Source organism: Lygodium microphyllum, chromosome 13 (assembly GCF_053477565.2).
Source record: "Lygodium microphyllum isolate KBCC chromosome 13, Lygodium_microphyllum_v1.1.10, whole genome shotgun sequence".
NCBI classification, from domain to species: domain Eukaryota; kingdom Viridiplantae; phylum Streptophyta; class Polypodiopsida; order Schizaeales; family Lygodiaceae; genus Lygodium; species Lygodium microphyllum.
Window position 1 is genome coordinate 152,810,842 of NC_141147.1, and position 21,370 is coordinate 152,832,211.

Here is a 21,370-nt window from a genome sequence, read left to right on the forward strand (position 1 = left end):
AAATTACAGAGCAAATGACGTTCCTTATAGTTTCATAGAGCAATTTGAATAAATATGTGAGGCTAGTGACCTCATATGAGGCTTAGGATAAGCGCATACATGACTTTGCCAATCGTGTGTGTCTATTTGAAAAAGGGACAGCTTAGAAAGAAAAGATTTTCCACATTGGAGGATCGCTTCACTCGTAGACTTAGCAACTTGTAAAGGTCAAGGCAATATCAAGCAATTTGAATATATATGTGAGGCTAGTGACCTCATGGCTTAGGATAAGCACATACATTGGTGCGCAGATCGGTCGCTGTATGCTCACGTAGGGAATCCTGGAAGGTCCCCAAGAACAATGAACTCTACTTTTTGCACAAGTTACAAGGTAAAAAGCATGAACGACAAGAGCAAGAGACCAATTGGGTTCAATCTCCCATTAGGAGAAATATGGACTCTCTTTTTTGCCCCTTAAGGGGTTTCTCTCACCTCTCTCTCTCTAAAACGAGATTCCAAAATAATATTATAAAAAGAGATCTTCTACAATCAAGCAAATCTCGTTTTTGTGTTTTCAATAGATTTCACCTATTATTTTATTCCCAAACTGCAGGATAAGGTCACTTTTTCTCAAAATCCTCATAACTAGAAAAATACAATTCTATTTTTTCTAAAAACGCAGCCAATCATTCTTTAATGCCCTCATGACTCTTTAATGCCCTCTTTAGTGCCCTCGTGACTTTTCAATCATTCTCATTCTCGCTTCTTAAAAGGGCGGAAGTTAAAAAACGATATGAAATGACGTACACATCATATTTTAAGATTATTTTTTACCCAAAGACACCTTTTTGACTCGAGAGTTTCCTTGTAAATTTTCATCTTTTTTGGACAAGTATATACCTATTTCTGGGCATTTTTTCATTCCCTCAGAAAGCTCTAGTTTTGTCCCAAATTTTGTGCATTCTTCTCTTTCCCTCTAGAATATGGTTTCTTGCATATGAGTTCTTCTGAAGCAGCATTGAGGAGTAGTTTTGATACCATTTGTTGAAATCAAAGAATCTCTATCTACAACACACTCTACCCTGCTACAAGCCATCTTCCTCTTCAGAAATATGCAGTAAGAAATCTCCGTCTTCAACAGTCTATACTACAAGCAATCCAGTGATAATGGAGGTATCTTTATTTTTTAAATCTTTGTGATGTTATTATTCTTCACAGTTGTTGTTCGGTCCTTAAGCATCAATTCATAGAGAGAGAGAGAGGGGGAGAGAGAGAGAGAGAGGAGGGGAGAAGGGGGGGACAGAGAGGACTGTGTGAGATGAACAAAGAAAATAAGTGATAGAGTGACAGATAGTAAATTAGGGTAGAAGATAAGATGATGTTATTGTTTTCCACTAGCCAAGCTTCAGTATGAATGTGTTTAGGGTTTCCTTGATGAATTTTTGTTGAGAGAGAGAGAGAGAGAGAGAGAGAGAGAGAGAGAGAGAGAGAGAATATTTTGGATAGAATAGAAGATAAGATTTGATGCTAATTAGAGGTAGATTAAAAGCCAAGATTACAGGCTGATTAGGGGTTGATTAGGGTCTATCAAGACTGAAAGCAAGAGAAAGAGACAAGAACCAACTGGGTTTTAAAAAAAACACAGATATAGTGAATCAAAGGGGTGTAGTTCTGCGATTTGAATGTTAATCCAAGTTAACATTTGCATACTTTTTTTTTGCAGAATGCAGGTGCAGGATGTACCAAGAGAAAGAGAGATATTCACTTTCAATTGGAGGATGAATATGTACCAATGTTCAAAAGAACTGTGGAAAGAGATGATGCAATAAGATGCAGGATGTAGCAAGAAAGAAATGCAGGGAAAAAAAATGTGGACCTTTGGGTTGATGAGTGCATTTATCCACCTGATCCACTCACTCGAAGGCCACCACAATTTGAAGGGCTTACATCATTTGTAAAGTTTGCTTGTGAAGGCAATGCAGGATTGTATGGATACACATGCAGACTTGTCACACAAGGATTAGCAGGGGCTCATCAAACCTTGACAAATATGCAGACAAGATTACAAGGGAATATGCAGTCTTTGATGGAAAAGGATAGATTATTTGCTGAGAAGGATAGAGAGAACCAGAACCTACAACAAGCAACGTCTATCATTGAAGATGCTATGCATGCTACACACGTGCAGAATATGGAGTTACAGTCTAAAGTCAATGACTTGGAGAAGGAGAATCGAAATATAGAGAGGAAGCTCACAAAAACTTTGGAGATTGGGCCCACTTCAAAAACCAAAGAGGCACGTCGGCGCATCCGATCCGTTAAACCAATTGGCCAATTAGCCAAAGGAAGTGGACAATATCATAGACGGATATATGCTCAATCTACTACAATGAGAAATATGTTTCCTCATGCAGAGAATGATACTATTGCCAAAGTCCTTAGCAAGAATATGGTCAAAAATGCATTGGAAAATCGTAAATTCAGGGACATTGTGGATGGTGTTGCTAGTGAACGTCTTAGGGATGTGAGCAACTTGTTTACTGCTACAGATACTCAGGGATTATGTGACAAGGTGGGAATGAGTTCTGAGTCATATAGTATGCTCTATCAACAATTGGATACAGGTTTTAAGCAAGTCTTCAATACTAAGCGAGTAATGCCTCTGCCAAAACCATTTCACGTGAAGAAGGCTCGAAAACAACTAGATGAGAAAGTTTTAGAACTAATTGGCGAGCCTACGCATCTGGAACACACACACATATTGAAGTATGGTTCCAAAGAAGTTGCCTTTGTATTGAATGCATCCAACAACTTTGTATTGGATATATGTAGGGTTCAGATTGCTATGGCCAAGTTTTACAATATGTCTATGAAAGAATGTAGAGGCAAGCTTAAGTTTGTCCTCAAACTTGATGAGAGTGAGATTATCAAGGGGCAAAGACTTGAGTGTGTGAGTATAACACTTATGAATCGAGCATTGGATCCCAACATCGATGAAAAACATCCTTTATACTTCAGTGTACAATCGGAGAATGAAATATGGTGGCTTGCAGCATTTGAAGTACCTAAGGAGGACCATGAAGTACTTAAAGTTTTTTTTAACCTCACTAATATACCCAGTGTTATTCAACAGCAAAATAATGGAGCAGTTTTACACGTTGAGGGGTTTGGGGACTATCAAGTTGAATGGCATCTTGCAGGTGATTTAAAAACATTGAAGTGTATGTTTGGTTTATCAAACGCAGCAAATGCAAAATTTCCGTGCATATACTGCATGCAAACTAGGAAGAAAGGGAAAGATGGAAAGAAAGAATGGCTTGCCAAGGCAGGACAATAGGGTGCTCCGACACGTGATCAAAAAGTCATGAGAAATGGAATGCTAATTCCAGTGGATCCAAACTGGCGCCCTATTTTGGAAATATCACTAACAAGGGTTCACTTTTGCACATTGCATTGTTTGGTTAGAATAATTGAGAAGCTAGTATATGAATATATATGCTTTGCATACAAGATGCAGCCCGTGTCAGAATCTGATGCTACATGCAAGAAGGTAGAACAAGTCCTCTCTGAAGTTGGATTGCACGGAGGCCAAGTAGAAATAAAAAAGGACGAGAAAAAATCGGGGAAGAGTGGAAATGTTCCTTGTAAACCATGCTTTGGCGGACCCAAGGCTAGGAAGTTTTTATCTCCACCTCGAGATGAGGAAGGCAATATACTAGTAAAACAACCAGAGAAGTACGAAGCATGGAAAAAGTTGCACCTTGCTGTTTCAGATTGGAGCAATGGGAGATGAACGAGGATTGCGAAGGCAGAAGTGTGGATACACCTAGATAGATTAGCAGCTCTCTTACAGAAGTTGGGGTTTATGGATGGTGATGCCAATGCATTTAAAGAGACAGCTGCTAAATTTCATAAGTCCATGGTGGAGGCATGGACTACAAATAGCATAACACACTACATGGTCAGTATTATCACCATTGCAAAAAAAAATTATCATTTCGAATTACTTTGTGTTTCTAATCTCTTTTCTTGTGCAGCATATACTTGAAGCACATGGTCCATACTTTGCAGATCAAGGAAGTTTGGCAATATGGTCAACTCAAGGCATGGAAAGATCTCACTGGCAAGCTCGCTATGCTTTTCAAAAGGCAACTGATCATGGAGGTGGCATCAATGATTCCAATTCTATGAGGCAATTATTCCAATGGTGGTATAGGAGACTAGAGATAAGATACGAGGAAAAAGAAAAGAAGTCCAAAACATCTCAAGCAGAATCTATAAGTAGGGCAATATATGAAGTGAGAAAAGCAAGATATGAAAACAACACAGCTAGACAACGGCATGCAGAATGGTTGGCAACCCAAGAGAGAGATGGCAAAAAATGGAGACCTAGATAAAGATAATAATTTTGATGCATTTAGAGTCCACAAGAGAGCACAAGTCCCAAGGATATGACACATCAATACTCATATCTCTAACATGCGATGTCTTATAAATTTTCTTTAAAATTTCAAAGGTTTGTCACTATATTTTTCAAAGTCGATTTCGAACTTTGTTTTTTAATTATGAAAAGTTGATTTTGAAATCCTAAGACAAAGATATGAAAATTCTAAACATTGGAACATTCATTGGCCTAGAGAGAGAGGGGGGGCATGAGGGGGGTGTCAGGAGATAGAGAGAGGTAGGGATGGGGTGGAGAAATGAAATGAAATGATAAATTTAAAATTCATTTACACCACAGTAAGTTTGAAAGTTTGGTATTTAAGTCGTCTCTCCTTTCATTTTTTCCCATTGCTCTCCACTCTACCCTCCACCTTTCTATCTTTCATCATCACAGCCATGGCACGTTCCAAGCTTCCTATAAAAAAGGTGCCTGCGAGAGCAAGAGCTCAACACTCTTCCGAATCTAGTGAGCGTACTGTGAGTGACAAAGATCCCCTGGTGACTGATAACGGTGGCCCTACTGCAGCCAATAATGGTGGCGCTACTGTGGCCAACAATGGTGGCCCTAGTATGGTCGATAATGATGGTTCGCCATTGTCCAGAAATGGTGGTCCACATGCTCCAGCTGCTCCACCTCCCACTACTACTCCAGCTCGTAATACACGCCCTCCAACACATAAAAAGCAATGATGGAGACCAGGCACAGCTGCGCTACGCGAGATAAGGAAATTCCAGAAGAGTGCTGACTTGATTATTCCTAAGGCACCATTCTCCAGGTTGGTGCGAGAAATACTGCAAGATCTACAGTCAGGGCATCATCACAAGTTCTTTTCAAGGAACCAGGCAAGGAATGTGGGGCGATGGTCAAGCCAAGCCTTGCTTGCTCTCCAAGAAGCAGTTGAAAGCTACTTGATTGATCTAATGAGTAATGGTCAACTTTTAGCCATTCATGCCCGACGTATCACTATTAAGCCCATAGATCTGGTTCTTGTTTGCAGGATCTGCAATAACAAGGATGCATTTAATCTTAATGTCAACAATATGCTTTGAGAAGCTACCTTGTAATTGGATCTATGTTTTTAGCTCAGGTTTGGTTGTAGATTGTAAGGAGCTTAGTTTTGGGTTATCTTTCCAGTAGACCTTCAAGTATTTGATAGTAGTGGCCTGCAAAATGGAGCTAAATTTTCCCTAGCTCTAGTTGTACTTGGTGCGATGCACTATCTACCGTGTATTTCATAGTTTCGCAATGCTAAATCCAATATGTGATATTCTATTTTGACCATGTTTCGCATTGTGTGAATTTTCAAGTTTCCAATTTTGTAAGTAGTTTTGTTGAGGATAAATTCAATGTGCAACCAAGGCCCCAGACGCGAGCCTCCAGACAGGTGATCCAGAGGCTTCTGTTGGGGCCAAATTTTTTTTGGCTGGTTGATGTGTCCTTGAGGAGCCTACAGGTAAAATTTCATGTGAATCGGAGCACTGGTGATATTTTTCCTAAGCGTGGATTCATTAATTGAAATTTTAGGGTTTTTGAAAAGTTTGGCTATAAGTTTAAAGTTTCACCTCATTTTACACATTTCACTTTTGAGTTCTGAGTTCTCTCTCCTAGAAGACATGGTACGCACCAAGCAAGCGGCCCGGAGATACCCCCCTGGAAATTCCATACGGCAGCCACATCCTCCAACTCCACCACCACCACGCCAGCATCGCAAGCGTCGATGGAAGCCAGGCACAGTGGCTCTTCGCGAGATCCGCCACTACCAGAAGACCACTCACCTCCTGATACCGAAGGCTCCATTCCAGAAGTTGGTGCGGGAGATCATGGAGGGCATACTGATCAGGAACAACAGGAACCAGTTTCCAGATACATCACGCGCGAAACAACCGGATCGCTGGACTGCCCAGGCCCTCCTCACACTACAAGAAGCTGCTGAAGCCTATCTCATCGACTTATTTGGAGTCAGTCTATGTAGCGGTGCATGCAAGGAGGGTCACTATCACCGACAGGGATCTGCGGATAGTTAGGTTCTTTCGGCGATGGAAAGATAGTCCTCGCGGAGGTCAGCAAGGATAGAGGTGTACAAACTCAAAAGCACATGGAATGTAGCTTCTGAAGACATTTTGTAAAGCCTTGGTTGTAATGGACCCCATGTAAAATTGTTATTAATACAAATACAAAGTTTTTGGCGCATCTTATTTTTGTTTAGTCGCTTGATATTTATTTTATTTACATCGTTGAGTTATCGTTACATGCGTTCGAACAAATACATGTTGCGTACGAATTCGATAAAGCACTATGTATTAAATTTAGGGTACGAATCGTGTTACGTATAAATTCGACAAATAAACATAACATTCAAGTAAAAAAAAACAGTAAATGACACGTATCACAAACTACATTGCACGCGAATCCAACAAACATCAGTTTTCATTACTTGAAGAGAAGATTACAAAGTGCAGTACATCAGTGATGCGATATCAGTAGGCAATAAGTACATCTACTCTCTCCTAGGCTTCTTGGAGCTAGGCTCCCCATGGTCAGAGCTATTCTTAATCATAGGCAACAATACATTTTGCCCCAATAGTTCCTGTCTAATGACAGTGGGGTCTTCAACACCGGCAACCATGCCACGGGCCACCATGGAAAAAAGTGGGCCAGACCTAGTACTCGTGAATAAGTAGAGAAGCTTCGAACATCGAAGCAACACTACTTTCTCCAGGCTGGAGTTGGTCGGGATGGTCTTGAAGGGCCCAGCCTTTGTTAGTGCCCTCAACTTCAAGAAGTTCTCTGCAAAAGCAGGGGAGCATGTCTTATGAAATACAATAATGTCGTTGACAAGCTGCCCAACGTACTCCTTCAATGCCGAGTCTTGCACCCTTCCTTGGCTACCAGATCGGCCACCCTGCCTAGATGAAAACTCATCTATATAGACAATCTCCTGCAACACACAAGTTCAGTATCAGACTCACTATGCATGGAGTGTGCTAAAGATATATAAATCATATTCATATGAAACTTAACCAGTAGGGCCTCTAGGGCATCAGGAGCACACACATGTGTTTTTGTTGGGATCGGGCCCCCAGACGCGAGCCTCCGGCCAGGGCACATCTGGGGGCCCGATCCCGACAAAAACACATGTGTGTGCTCCCGATGCCCTAGAGGCCCTACTAGTTAAGTTTCATATGAAACCGAGAACATTACCTTCTCTGCATCATCTATCTGCCGCCTCTGTAATGGAGCATCCAGGTCTGCTCCTGCCACTGGGCTGCCCTCGTCTCTCTCCTGGGTAGGCACTGCATAGTCGGGTCGAGGACCAAAAAGGCTTTCCTGCAACCGCTCGAACTCCTCATCAGAGATCTGATACTGTGGCGTCGCATTCTCAATCTGCTCCTGGATGCTCACAATGGCAGAGATGTCATCGATGCTCGTGCCATCATAACGAGCCACCTCATCAACATGTGGTGGGGCATCCTGTAAATCAAAATCTATGAAATCACTAGGTGCATCACGCACCATGATACAGTATAGTTCTTCTTCCCTAAGCTCCAACAACTCTAGCACATCCTGCATGAGTAGATATTCCACCCCCTCGATGGTGATAGCATGGAGAGAAGAGAGGGGTGGCTCTTCGCTCGTGGGCATCTCATCAAGGCAGGGAGGTGGGTGCACAATGGCCAAGCTTTGTGCTGCCTCAACACTCAGATCGAGAGTGATCTCCTCAGGCTCCCTCTCAAAGTACTCTAATAGTGGCCGAGAGGGTGCGTCGATGTCCTCGTCACTGTCCTCTTGCACCTCAGTGCACATAACATATATGGCAAAGGCGGCATCCCTCTCAATGAGATCCATTGTGACGTGGTCCTGTGACGAGGTGGGCACTGCTCTAGCGCGGAGATGTTGCCCCACATGCACCAGGGCTCAACTTATCACCTTTGCATGGGTGGATCCGGCACACAAACTATACAAAAAATCCATCGGAACCCACCTGAGAGTGGAGTCGGGAATAGAGCAAGTGAGAGGGTTCACTGCATCACAAAACGATGCTAGTATACTAGAGTCAGGGTCTACAGCGGAAAGCGAGCTCTCTAGACTCAAGGTCACGCAAAACCTAGGGTATATCTGGTCCCCTATGTGCGCGTAGCATGTGGAACTGATCCATGCGGCGAAGGCGGGAGTGGTAGCCATGGCACACAAAGAGAGAAGGAATGAGAGCACAAGTGTAGGGAAGTGGAGAATGAAAGTGAAAATGAGTTTGGAGTTATAGCTTTTATGTGTCTAGGGTTTTAAATAAAGGTTCTTTATAAAGTTATTAACTCTAAAGTTTCAAATTAAAACTCTTACCTTAGTTTCTTTATTTCAGTACTTTAAAGTCACTGTTAAAATTACTCATACAGACAAACGCTTCGTTCTACATTATTATATCCTCGAATATGTTTGGGTCGCTGAGTATATTCAAGTCTAACGAGAGAAAATATATAATTTTTTAAAGAAAATAAATCTAAAAGGCCTTGAAATTCCCTTTGGATCCAATTTAATATTAAAATGTAAGAAACGAGTAGCAAAGATGTGCTACAATATATCATTGTGCAAAGACAATATTCTCTAGATTATAGACCTCTAACCTGCAATTTAATTATGATTTTTAACTGCACGATTGAGTAATTACAGTATATATTATCGCACGCTTGGATCACAGTAAACTAAAATTTAAAGTACTCAGAAGTTCAAAAAATGTATGTATTCGCTCTTTATAAAGTTTTTTTACAAGGATTCCACTATCTCAAGGATATGTGGAGAAGCACATTGTTTACATGTCATGGATTGCTCACTACGAGTCCTGACTTTTCTATTATCTAACTTGAAATAGAAGTTGTAGAGGGGCTCACTGGACATTAATTGGATTTCTTGTCTCAGAAAATAAATGGGCCAATGACTCTCTGCACTGACTACGAAAGGATTATGACCACTCCACAAGATTACCACATCTACGAGCGCTGTATGTGTGTCATCTCGGATATCTTGATCCAAGCTGATCCACTCCCCTCGCAAAAGTCGCAATCTTCTATATCGAAAGCGAACGCACAGAGTTTGTCTAGCAATGAAATACCTGTAATAAAAACAAAAATAATGGTAAGTGATCAATGCGACTAACATAACAATTCATCTAAGCGAGACCTATGCCAATTAAATCAAGGTATGCAAAGTAGTAAAAAAGTTTTACCTGAATGTAATATCAGATTGGTTGACCCTGCACTCAATCGTCTCATCAAAATGTGTTCTTTTGACTTCCCAAGACTCACCCAATAGCTGACTCATCCATTCCTCGGATGGACACTTGCATTGATAAGTAATCTTTGTTTTCTTCAAAACATCACATGAACCAAACAAATGTGCAAACAATGAGAATGGAATAAACCAATTAAGATGCACATCTTTGGAGCCTGTGGTGGGTTTCATAGCACTATTGATGTCAGATTTTATCTTCGACTTGCAAGCTCCTGACAACTCCAAGCTACCAATGAACCATTCACCACTAGACAGTGGCGGCAATGGGACATGCTGCAATCTCTGGCTTTCTACCACATACAATGAATTATAAAAAAATTTATTTTGAGTGGCAAGTTGACTTGTAGAGGTATTATCATAGATCAAAGAACCTATCTCTTCATGCCAAACATGTATCTTGCCGCTTAAACATTCCACATTCTGCCATTCATGCAAAGTCGATGGATATAGAGCTGTCAATCAAACAAGACTGAATTAGAATACTGCAAAGACTTTTAAAAACAACTCTGATACAAAAGAATAATCAATGATAAAATTTAACAACTTACTGTTTTGTTTATAATTTGCAATGTTGTTCTCGTCGTGTACAGAGATTTGTTTATGCGTATAAACATGTTGAATCAACACTTCTGTTACTGCACTTGTGCCATTAAACACTTTTCTGAACTCTAGAATTCTACCTTTCCAATGTTTGCTAGGGTTTGCAACATCCTTGCGCTTGACCTTGAAACTCCCTCGAGTACTTGGGTGCATCAAAATCCAATCCAACTTATAATACTTATCACAAATCCAATTACCGCCATTATCTTTCCTGTTGAAGACCTCCACTGCAAGTATGCTACTGATATTTTTCCTCCGTGAAGACATCTGTAACAACCAAATACAAAAGTTACCTATCAACATGTGTATAATTTGCAAATGTTCTCTCCAAATGAAATTAAATTTAAATGGATCAATTTAAAAAAGAAACATTGTACCTGTAATTTCTTTCACAAAGATCCCTAGATATGTTGAACAAGAAGTTGACTTATAGCAAGACCATTGTTCCTTCACTGACAGATTCCTGTAGTACAAAAACAAAAGAAATATTGGGTCAACGCATACATATAACTTATATAGGCTTTGTCCAAATGCATTGAAATTTAACCATGGAACAGTAGTAAAAAATGGCAATACACCTGTGGCTTTCTCTGCAAAAAATCCCAAAGATGTTGTAGAAGTTGAGTTCTTAATAAATCATTGTTCTTAACCCTCGGAGATTCTTGGAGTAAAAAAACAAAGGAAAGCTCAGTATGCATGTAACTTGTATACATTTTGTCTAAACGAGATAAAATTTAACAGTGGAGCAACAAAAAAACAAGACAATATACCTGTAACTTTGTTTACAGAGAAACCCTAAGATGTTGAAGAAGAAGTTGAGTATTCAAAATATCACTATTATTGACTGTAAGAGACTCCTAGAGCATCAAAACAAAAGATATTACATGTCAGAGAATGCACATAACTTGCACAGGTTTTCTCCAAACGAGATAAAACTTTACCATAGAACATCTATGGAAGAGAAAAATATACCTGTAGAGTTTTGTGAAGAGAATCTTAGGGCTTTGGTAAAACAAGCTCTGCTCTCATAAAACACATGAAACTCTCTCTGTGCTTGTGCAAAGCAAATGAAATTTTACAGGGTTACAGACAAGGCAAGAAACAGTGAGGCTGTAAAATTTCATCAGGAAAGAAGAAGCGGGGAAAGAGATATGACAAATTTGAGTTCCGCCTAAAAAAGAGGCGGAAACTGAAAAGGGGAGAAAAGAAAAGTCAAACATAAAAAATAAGAAAATGAAAATTCGAGGCACAAACTTCCAAGAAGTGACATCTTTGTACTCCCCTTTTCCCTTATTTTATTGCTGAGGGAAGATTTGGTCCAAGATATGGCTAGAAGATTCATGTTACATGAATCTGGAATCCCAGCTCTCTCATTGGTTAGGCCTATATTTGTTTATTCACTCCTTAAGGGGCAAAAAAGAGAGTCCATATTTCTCCTAATGCCCCATGCCTTGTGTGAGCGCTTCACAAAGCATGTATTTTATGTATATTCCATCTTCATGCTCAATAATAGCCCAATTTACAAAAATATATCAAGCTTTTATCTTTTGAGTTTGCTTTTACAAAAATAGGAATAAAGCTAATGGACGGTGCCCAAAGAGTCTGGCACGCCCAATACAATGTCCAAATAAAAATAACATATCCATGCGCATAGGTGCATACAAAATAATGATAAATAATCGATGCCTCAATAGACATGACAAAATATAGGCGTGGCACCTATCAAAATATAATCCATAGATCGAATACTCGCTAAACTCCAATGCTTTCCTCCGCCACTGCTGCTATCTCTACACATCAACTGAAGCATTCACAATCGTTAGTAAAATAATACAATTAAACCGACAAAAGTGAATACCTAGCAGTCTTCAGCTACATAAATAAATCAACTGGTTAGAAATAAATCCTAACCTTAATTTATTACGAGTGCGCACTCTAAACTCATAAACGTTTATTAATTTAATATGCATTTTGCGGAATCACCCGCTAATGAATCACCCACATACACACTAAATTAATGAAACACCCGAAAAGGACAAGCGTCCCCATCAACTTCTCGCACAAAGAATCCACTTTGTGTATGAGCCCCGGTCATCAAAGTTTACGGAATCCACCGTAAAACCTCACGGAATCCACTGTGGAATATGCCTCCTGGCATCATACATGCCTTTGCCAATTGTGTGTGTCTATTTGAAAAAGGGACAGTTTAGAAAGAAAATATTTTCCACATTGGAGGATCGCTTCACTCGTAGACTTAGCAACTTGTAAAGGCCAAGGCAATATCAAAGGGCTTTATCAACAACATCAGAGAGGAGTATTTATATGAGACCATATATAGCAACCTCAACCTATATAGATGTAACCTGAATAGAGTATTTAAGGAAGTGATTAGGGTATATAACACTCATAAAGAAACAATTAGGGATAAATAGCACATATAATCTCAAGGTCATTAAAGAATTGAAAAAGAATTTTTCGTCTTATAGTAAGCAGGTAGAGAGGATATAGCCCAAAAATAAGCATAGGACAAATATCCAATGTGTCTAAATAATGGTAGTTAACTACTTGCTCGCCAAGAGCCTAAAACCTAGGAATATGAGAAATTGTGCTAATTGCAATAGACATGGACTTAAAATTACAACTTACAGAGCACCTAATATTGGGGGTTAAAGGCTTCTTGTGCCTAGTCGCCTACAATTACTTGTACTTATTTTTCACACACTTGTACATTGTAGGTGGTGGCTGCTTGCCACTATCATTATATTCTTTATTCTTTACATGACAATATAATAAGGAAAGACATGTCACACATTGTGATTATAGGATTTTTCACACACCGTCTTGCTGTCTCTTGCTTGAACCTCCATAGTTCTTGCTTCTCCTTATTCTTCCACTCCTAATCCACCTTTCAACTAGTATCAAAGTGGGCATTCTCAAAGCTTCTTCAACATGGCGTTCTGCTCATGAAGAGATCTTGACTTGAAGCTTTCATGGCAGCCACACATTGAGGTATGCATCAATATTGTTGCTTCTTTGATTAGCTCTATACCTTCTAGGCTTGCTGAGGACCTCTAGGACATTTTTTTTGAGCCTTCTCTAATGAGCTTTAAGCTTAGTAGCATCACTAGAACCCTCAAAAGTAATTAATATGAATTGTGCTTGTTGGTTGCTTTTGTTCTTGACATCAGCCCTCTTCACTAGCTCATGCTTTGGCTCTTGGGTGTTGCTCTAGCTGTTAACATTGCTCTTAGCATTGAAGCCTTGGTTCTGAGCACCATTTCAAGTGCATATACTCAGCCATTGATTGTGTAAACGAAGTAGGTCTATTGTAATACAATGTGGGCAATATGTGTTCCAATATCTCTAGTTCATGTAATGTTTATTGGGCAATTTTGTAATGTTTGGATGTTGGTTTGATGCTTGGGCAACCTTCTTGGATTGATTAGAGATCAAATAGCTCGACACTTCAAGGGTTTATTGCTATATCAAAGTTTAGACAACAAACATTCATAGTGGATGTTTATGTATTGAATGTCTACATGCTATTCAAGTATGCTACATGGTCATGTTGATGCTTGTAATTGTTATTTATACCCAAATATTGAGCTCCACATCTTGGATTTAAGCTAAGTTTATTGCATTTGGGTAGTGGCTATATGCTACAGTGATTTTCACTTGTGGGCTTGAAGACTTATTGAAGGTTTATACTTTCGGATGTATACATGATGTACTTTGAGCACTTGGATGCTATGAGCTCTATGAATTGAGTTTCCTTTGCTGCTATAGATACTTTGAATTTGCTCGAGTAGGAGTACTTGGTATTTTCTACATAGCGCTTGGTTCATTTGAATGAGTGGAGACTCTCTCATGCTTTCTTAGTTTGTGAATATATTGTCATTGCAGAGATTTATGACTATGGGATGATTTGCCTCTTATTTTGATACCTTGCATTTCTTATTGTCAATGGATTGTTAGTGGTAGATACATGCTTGGCATGCATAGTGGTATGTATCTATGTACCTAATACCTAGGATGTTTTGTAATCTTTGGCCCCTCTGTGGTTTATGCTCTATCTTTACACTGGTAGTTGCATTGTACATCCCATCTCCTATCTAGATTTCCCTAGCAGTGGAAGCTTATTCTTTTACATGTTTGCCTATAGTTATATATATTGGCTTACAACAGTTTTATGGACAGCCATGTTGAAAATCATTTTTAAGCAGTTCTTTTGAGACCAGATACTTGTATTCAACACTCTACTGCTTCTTGCTTATAGATAGTGGTGTGTTGGCTTAGTGTTCCTCCTGCTACATTGTTTTTTTCTTAGTTTAGGCTGATTTACTATTATTATAGTAGCATGTACTCTTTTTGTTTGGCACACATCATAGTAGGTGCTTCAAAATTCTTAGTGCTATCTTTAACATAGAGAAGTTGGATGGCAATAACTTCTAGTATTGAAAGACTCATATTTGACAAGTATTGGTGTAGAAGAAGCAAGTCAACCATTGAAATTAGAGGGCATAAAGCTATAACTTTATGATGTAAAGTTAACCCATTGAAATTAGAGGGCATAAAGCTATAACTTTATGATGTAGAGTAATGGGAAGAGCTTAATGAGCTAAGTTTACCATCATTTTTTCATTGTCAAAGAATATATACTTTAATGTCATTGAAACTGACAATGGTGTTTATGCATTATGGAAAAAGATTTGTGATCTTCATGATAAGTAGAGTCATGCAACTCAATTGTATTGGCTTAAGAAACCCATGGACCTTCACATGAAGGAAGGGATATTATGTCTTCTCATTTAAATGAGTTTTATTCCATTTTCAGCCAGCTTACCTCACAGGGTCTTAAGTTTGAGGAGAATGTCAAGTCTCTTTTCCTGCTTGTTATACTGCTTAAGTCTTGGGACATATTTCATACTGCTATGAGGGCAAACCCTCTTGAAGGTGGCTTTTAGCTCAAGGATGAAGAGGGTACTTATAGAGGAAGTAAAAAATAAGATTGTTAATGTAATCCATACCTCTCATGCATTTACAGTGAGAGACAGACAAGGTGGTAATGGAAACAATAACCATGGTGGTAGAGACTCACAACCCAATAGAGACAACTCTAAGTACCATGGAAAATCACACATTAATTTTCGTGGTCATTAGTCCTCTCTTACTTGTCATTATTGTGGGAAGTTGGGGTCTTATAAGTGAGTAATGCCATAATATGCACAACGATAGGAGCAAAAAAGGCAAAGGTAAATCAGAAGATAGTCTTAAATCTTCTGATATTCACAACATTATTCTTAAGTCCAATATTAAGATAGAAGAGGTAAATGCCTTGGAGTACAGCTTGGATGATTGCATACTTGCCGCTTCATTCATTTGATGGTACTTATTGGATTGATGCTTCATCTTTTTACTCTTAGTGTTGGCTTCTTAATTCAAGGTCTTCATTTCATGTTGCCCTATATCGTCATTGGTTTTATATGTATCATACTATTACATATTTGATTAGACTAGGAAATGATACTACATTGGATATTATCAGTACAAGTGATGTAAGATTGCAATTTAGTACTAGTGCTCCATTTGTGCTTCATGATGTAAATCATGTCCAAGCTTTGACTAAAAGTCTTATCTCCGCTGGACAGTTGGATGATGATTGGTACCATGTCTCTTTTGGTGATTATCCATGAAAGGTTACTTGTGGTAGTCTTGTTTTTGCTTGAGGTGCCAAGGTTGGAAGCCTCTATTCTTTGCTTATATTTGGATCTCTTGAACATGGTTTGGCCGTGATTGATCTTTCTCATATATCTCTTTGGCATCACAATCTTGGGCATATGTCCCTTACGAGAATTGAAGTACTCACTCGTTTAGAATATTTGCTGTCTCTTGACTACTAATATTTTGACTCTTGTGATAATTCTTTTATATGGTAGATAGACATAACTCTCATAAAACGTCTAGCTCTATGCACATGGGTGACTCTTTGGCTCTTGTTTATTCAGATGTTTGTGATGTCTTGTCAATCATTAGGGGATACTAAGTATTTTATGGCATTCATTGATGATTATTCACATAAACTTTGGGCCTATTCTAATAATAAAAAATCAAAGATGTTAGGTGCATTTTAATGCTTTCTTTCTATGGTTGAGAACTCTCTAAGTCATTTTCGTAGTTCTATGATGAGAGGGGTATTAAGCATTAGTTGATCGCCTTGTATATTCCACACGAGAATGGTGTTGCAGAGAACGTGAAAAGGACTATTCAAGAAAGAGTCTGCAATATGCTTAGTCGTGCATGCTTACCATAATAATTTTGGGCTGAGGCAGCTACTAATGTAGTTCATTTGATTCATAGATCTCCATACACTACTCTTGGTGGCAGAGTTGTAGAGGAGGTATAGTTTGGTAAACCTCCCTCATATGCACATTTTCATATATTTAGATGTGAGATTTCTTGTCATATTCCCAAAGACAAATGCAATAAGCTAGGTATGAAGTCTATTAAATGTATCTTTCTTGGATATAATGATTCATGTGAGATGGGCTATTACCTTTAGGATTCACATGCTAGGAAGGTTATCCACGGTCATGATGTCATATTTCATAAGAAAAAGATGCACATGATATCAGAGTAGATAGTTGAGATCCGTAGGATGATCTTTCAAGAGGAGCCTCTTGTTACAATATAGCTAGTCCCAGTTAGACAACCTACGGCAGTTGTTTGCTGTGCTAATGATATAGTAGCCCATGATCCATGTGTTATGTAGGATCATGATGTTGGATAGAGAGGACATGTCATATAGGCCCCATAACCAGTCTTGAGATGCTCCACTATAGCCTCACATCCTCTTGATTATTTTGAGCTCTACGCATTATATCATGGTGATAGATTCTAGTTAGTCCCTTATGGGGGGAGGCTATGCACAACAATGATAGTCACTCTTGGGAGAGGGCCATACAATCTGAGTATGGTTCAGTATAGAAAAATTGTATATGAGATTGTTCCCTTGCCCGATGGGAAACATACATTGCCATGCAAGTGGGTGTACGAGTTGAAGAGTATTATTGGTCACTATAAGAAAATAAATAAGATAAGATTGGTTACTAAGGATTCTAGGCAAGAGAAGGGAGTTGATGTTGATGAAATATTCTCTCCTATGGTCGATATGACTACCCTATGCTTGGTATTTGTCTTGGTTGTGCATATGGATTTGTACTTGTACCCAATGGATGTGAAAATAGATTTTTTTCATGGAGACTGGCATGGGGACATTAACATGTAGTAGTTATCTAAGGGCTTTGAGAAAAAGAGTTGGGAATACCTAGTGTGCAAGTTGAGGAAGAGTCTTTGTGAACTTAAGTAGGCACCTAGGGAATTATATCATAAGTTTGACACCTTTATGCATTCACAAGGTTATTCTTGTAGTAATATGGATTTGTGTCTTTACAAGAAGAAGACTCGTGATGGTATCCTTATCATTCTAGTGCTATATGTTGATGACATGTTGATTGTTGAGAGTGCCCATGATGAGGTAGATGCTTTGGAGAGTGAGCTCAAGAAGATTGGTTTGAGATGAAGGGCATGGGTTATGCCTCTCATATACTTGATATACGTATTATGTGTAATTACTATACGGGACTCCTCTACTTGTCATAGAAGGAGTTAATTCATAAAGTCCTTAAGCAATTCTATATAGAGGATGGTAAGCCTATTGGCTACCTATTACCTTTTCATATGAAGGTTAGTCAGGAAGATTCTCCCCAATCAGATGATGAGAGGGTTGAGATAGCCAAGATCGAGTATACATCCGTGGTGGGTAGCTTGATATATGCCATGATAACCACTAGACATGACATATCATTTGCAATGGGATTTGTGGCTTATTGTATGGCAAAACTTAGTAGCCACATTCGGATGCCGTGAATGGTATCATTAGATATCTTAAGGGCATTACATATATGTGCATTCGTTATGATGGTTGAGACACTAGAGTGGTGGGCTATATAGACTTTGATTATGTAGGACATGTAGATAGTAGGAAGTTCCACCTTTGGTTATCTCTTCACTTTTGCTAGAGGCGTTGTTTCTTAGATGTTTAGGGTGTAGAAATGCACAACCTTATTACCAAGACTGAGTACATTGTATCCATTGAGGCTTGCAAGGAGGCTATATGGTTAGGTTGTTTGGTGGCATAACTTGGTATGACTATCATATTAGGGGAGATTTGGACTCACTTGGGCCTTCTAAGCTCTTTGCGATTCTAAGAAATATTCCATAAGGACCAATGAGGATGAGGATACCATTACAAAACTTTTGAGGTTACTTTTTAGTTGGAAAGCTATAATTGGAGCATATAAACTTCAAGGTTCATGCATTAGCATCCATTTATCAAGACATTTTTGTAGTTTTTAGATACAATTAGTATAGTTATCTATGGATCCCTTTTTAAAATAGGACAATGACATGGAAATTCTTACAAGACCCAAAAGTGAGTTCAGATCTCCAGTAATAGACTCCTACATTACATTCTTTGTCAACCTTTTTCTTATTTTCTCCACACTTGGGCACATTCACCTTTAAGTGGGAGGCTGTTGGGGGTTAAAGACTCACTTTGCCAAGTTTCTTACATTTACTTGTACTTACTATTGGCACACTTCTACATTGTGAGTGGCGGCCACCTGCATTGTCACTTTATTCTTTATTCTTTACATGACAATAGAATAAGGGAAGGCATGTCACACATTGTGATAGTTGGAGTTCCCACACTTTGTCTTGCCCTCTCTTTCTTGAACCTCTATAGATCTTGCTTCTCTTTTTCTTTTGCGCATGCTTCCACTCTACTCCAGCTTTCACCTAGATGATTATCATATCCCAATTCTTATGCTAACAATATTGAGCCTATCACAAAGGTGCTTTTTATAGAAGCATAAGGAGATTTGGTGGTATACATTGGTGGGGTATCACTTGCTCTCTTCTTTTATACTAACTAGAGGTTTTTACCTATATCCCACATGGACCACCTTTTTGGGATGGTTGACCCACTCCCAAAAAGGGAAATATTGATTTTAAATGGGCCTAATAAAATCAATTTGGTCGTGTTTCTCTCTAAAAGTGGAAAGCCTCTTCTCCAAAGTGCTCTATTTGTAAAACATTTTTTCTTAATATTGGATTAAAGGTCCCTATGCATGCTTGTCCATGTATAATAATTGCCCATCAATAGATGTACATATTAGATAGATGTATTATTCTTTGTTCATGGGATAGTGGAGAATAAGAATTGTTGTAATTGAGGGAATTCCACCAAGATTTTGTGCTCTCTCTCTCTCTCTCTCTCTCTCTCTCTCCTCCTTTGATTCTCTATTGTTTCCATTCCTTCAACCAGAATTGGAGCCGCATGACCCAAGCTTGTGGGATGCATGCTTGCGAGGAGCTTTACTTCAGGGGCATTGCTTGAGGTGTACGAGACAATTTGCCATTGCTGCATGGAGGTGGGGAACTAACAATTGAAGAAATCATTGATATTGAAGAATATGAGATCATTGCTTGTGGGAAAAAGACTTAATTTACAGGATCCCATTTTATCCATTTCATGCGAGTGGAGCTTTTCCTATGAAAGTTATGCAAGGATATGATAGGTTAATAGTGCATCACTAATTCAACTATAACTATTGTGTACATTGTAAAAGGAGTTCTAATGCTCAAAATTAAGAGCAAAAAAAGGTTATGTACTTGTTTAATAAAAAATCTCATTTTGTAAGTATAACAAGCTTGTCTGGGGTGCATACTAGAACTATTTGGTTTGGGAAATCATTCTAAGTTTTGCATGGCAACTTGATAGCTCTCTATTGGGTTTGGGGCAACCTCTTCAAGTTTGTATATATAAGATGTAGTTTCTATTAATCTCAAGTGATTGATAGCTTGACTTTAAGTTATTTCAACAAGAAACAAGTTTAGAGAGTGCTACTTCACTTTGAAGATTAGTTTGTAAGGTTTTAGAAAGCATATGGAAGCTACTGTAATAGTTGTAAGATATCCAATATATGTGTGAAAGAGCCTTTGTTGTGCAAAAAGTTACAAGTGAGATTGTTGTTGAAGTGATTTAGAAGCATTGTGGTGTCAAAATGATCATGATGTCCATTAAATAGGTATCTTTGTGTGCAAGGAGGAGCCATACATTTTACTCAGCTGAGCATTGCAATGTTTCTTTCTTGTAGTATTGGATTGCATATCCACTTGGGCAGCTTTGCATACCTATGATGTGTTGAGTTGGATACTAAAGTATTGAGCTATGAAAAATATCTATTGATGCCATTTTGTAATGAGCATTTGATGATTTGAGAAATGAATTATCATGGATTTTATGTACTAAGTGATTCTTTGATATTTTGACAATATGGTAAACCATTAATAGTGATACTTGGGCTCATTTTTTATAACTTTTATAACTTTTAAATACTAGTTCTACACTAAAATATGGAGAAATTTTATTGGGAATGTGTCATGTGTTGACTAGATACTTCATTTGCTTTGGGATCATTAGCTTGTCTTGAATATTGTTAGTTTTTTAACGCATCATTCTCCTTCTTCCATTTTCCCGCTCCTTTGCTCCATTTTCCGATCCTCTGTGCTGCGGTAAACAATGAGGGACTAAGAGGGTGAATCTCTGCTCATATTCTCTCCAAGCACTCTCTCTTGCTATACCCATACTTTTCTTTGACATGTGGAGGTCATAGAGGGTTGAGAGTCGAAGGAGCACTCTCTTGAATCGTAGAGTGTGCAGAGTGTATCCTTCATGGGATTGAAGGAAGGCCATGCCACTCACTACAAATGAATGTTGCAATATGTCGCATTAGTGTGTAAGAGTCTATGTGAGAGGTAGTCATTGATTCTCATGTGTTAAAACTCTTGAAGAAATAAGAGTGTGTCCAATGTTCCACTATGTTGAGCTCGTGTCTCACAACATTTTGATTTCATTACCTTAACCCTAGAAATCCTCCTCAACAAACCCAATATCTAAGACCGCAATTGCCCCTGTTTGCTACAACTTTCAAACTTATTGAC

General features: G+C 38.7%; 1 protein-coding gene across 1 annotated transcript; it reads left to right on the forward strand.

Annotated features, from left to right (window-relative positions):
• Nucleotides 1–921: 921 nt before the first annotated feature.
• LOC148027365 (uncharacterized) lies at nucleotides 922–15,270 on the forward strand. Its single transcript, XM_087690418.1, has 3 exons — nucleotides 922–1,152; nucleotides 1,703–3,021; nucleotides 15,141–15,270. Exons 2-3 carry the CDS (start codon nucleotides 2,030–2,032, stop codon nucleotides 15,268–15,270), a joined length of 1,122 nt encoding a protein of 373 aa, XP_087546544.1. The 5' UTR covers nucleotides 922–1,152; nucleotides 1,703–2,029.
• The last annotated feature ends 6,100 nt before the right edge of the window (nucleotides 15,271–21,370 follow it).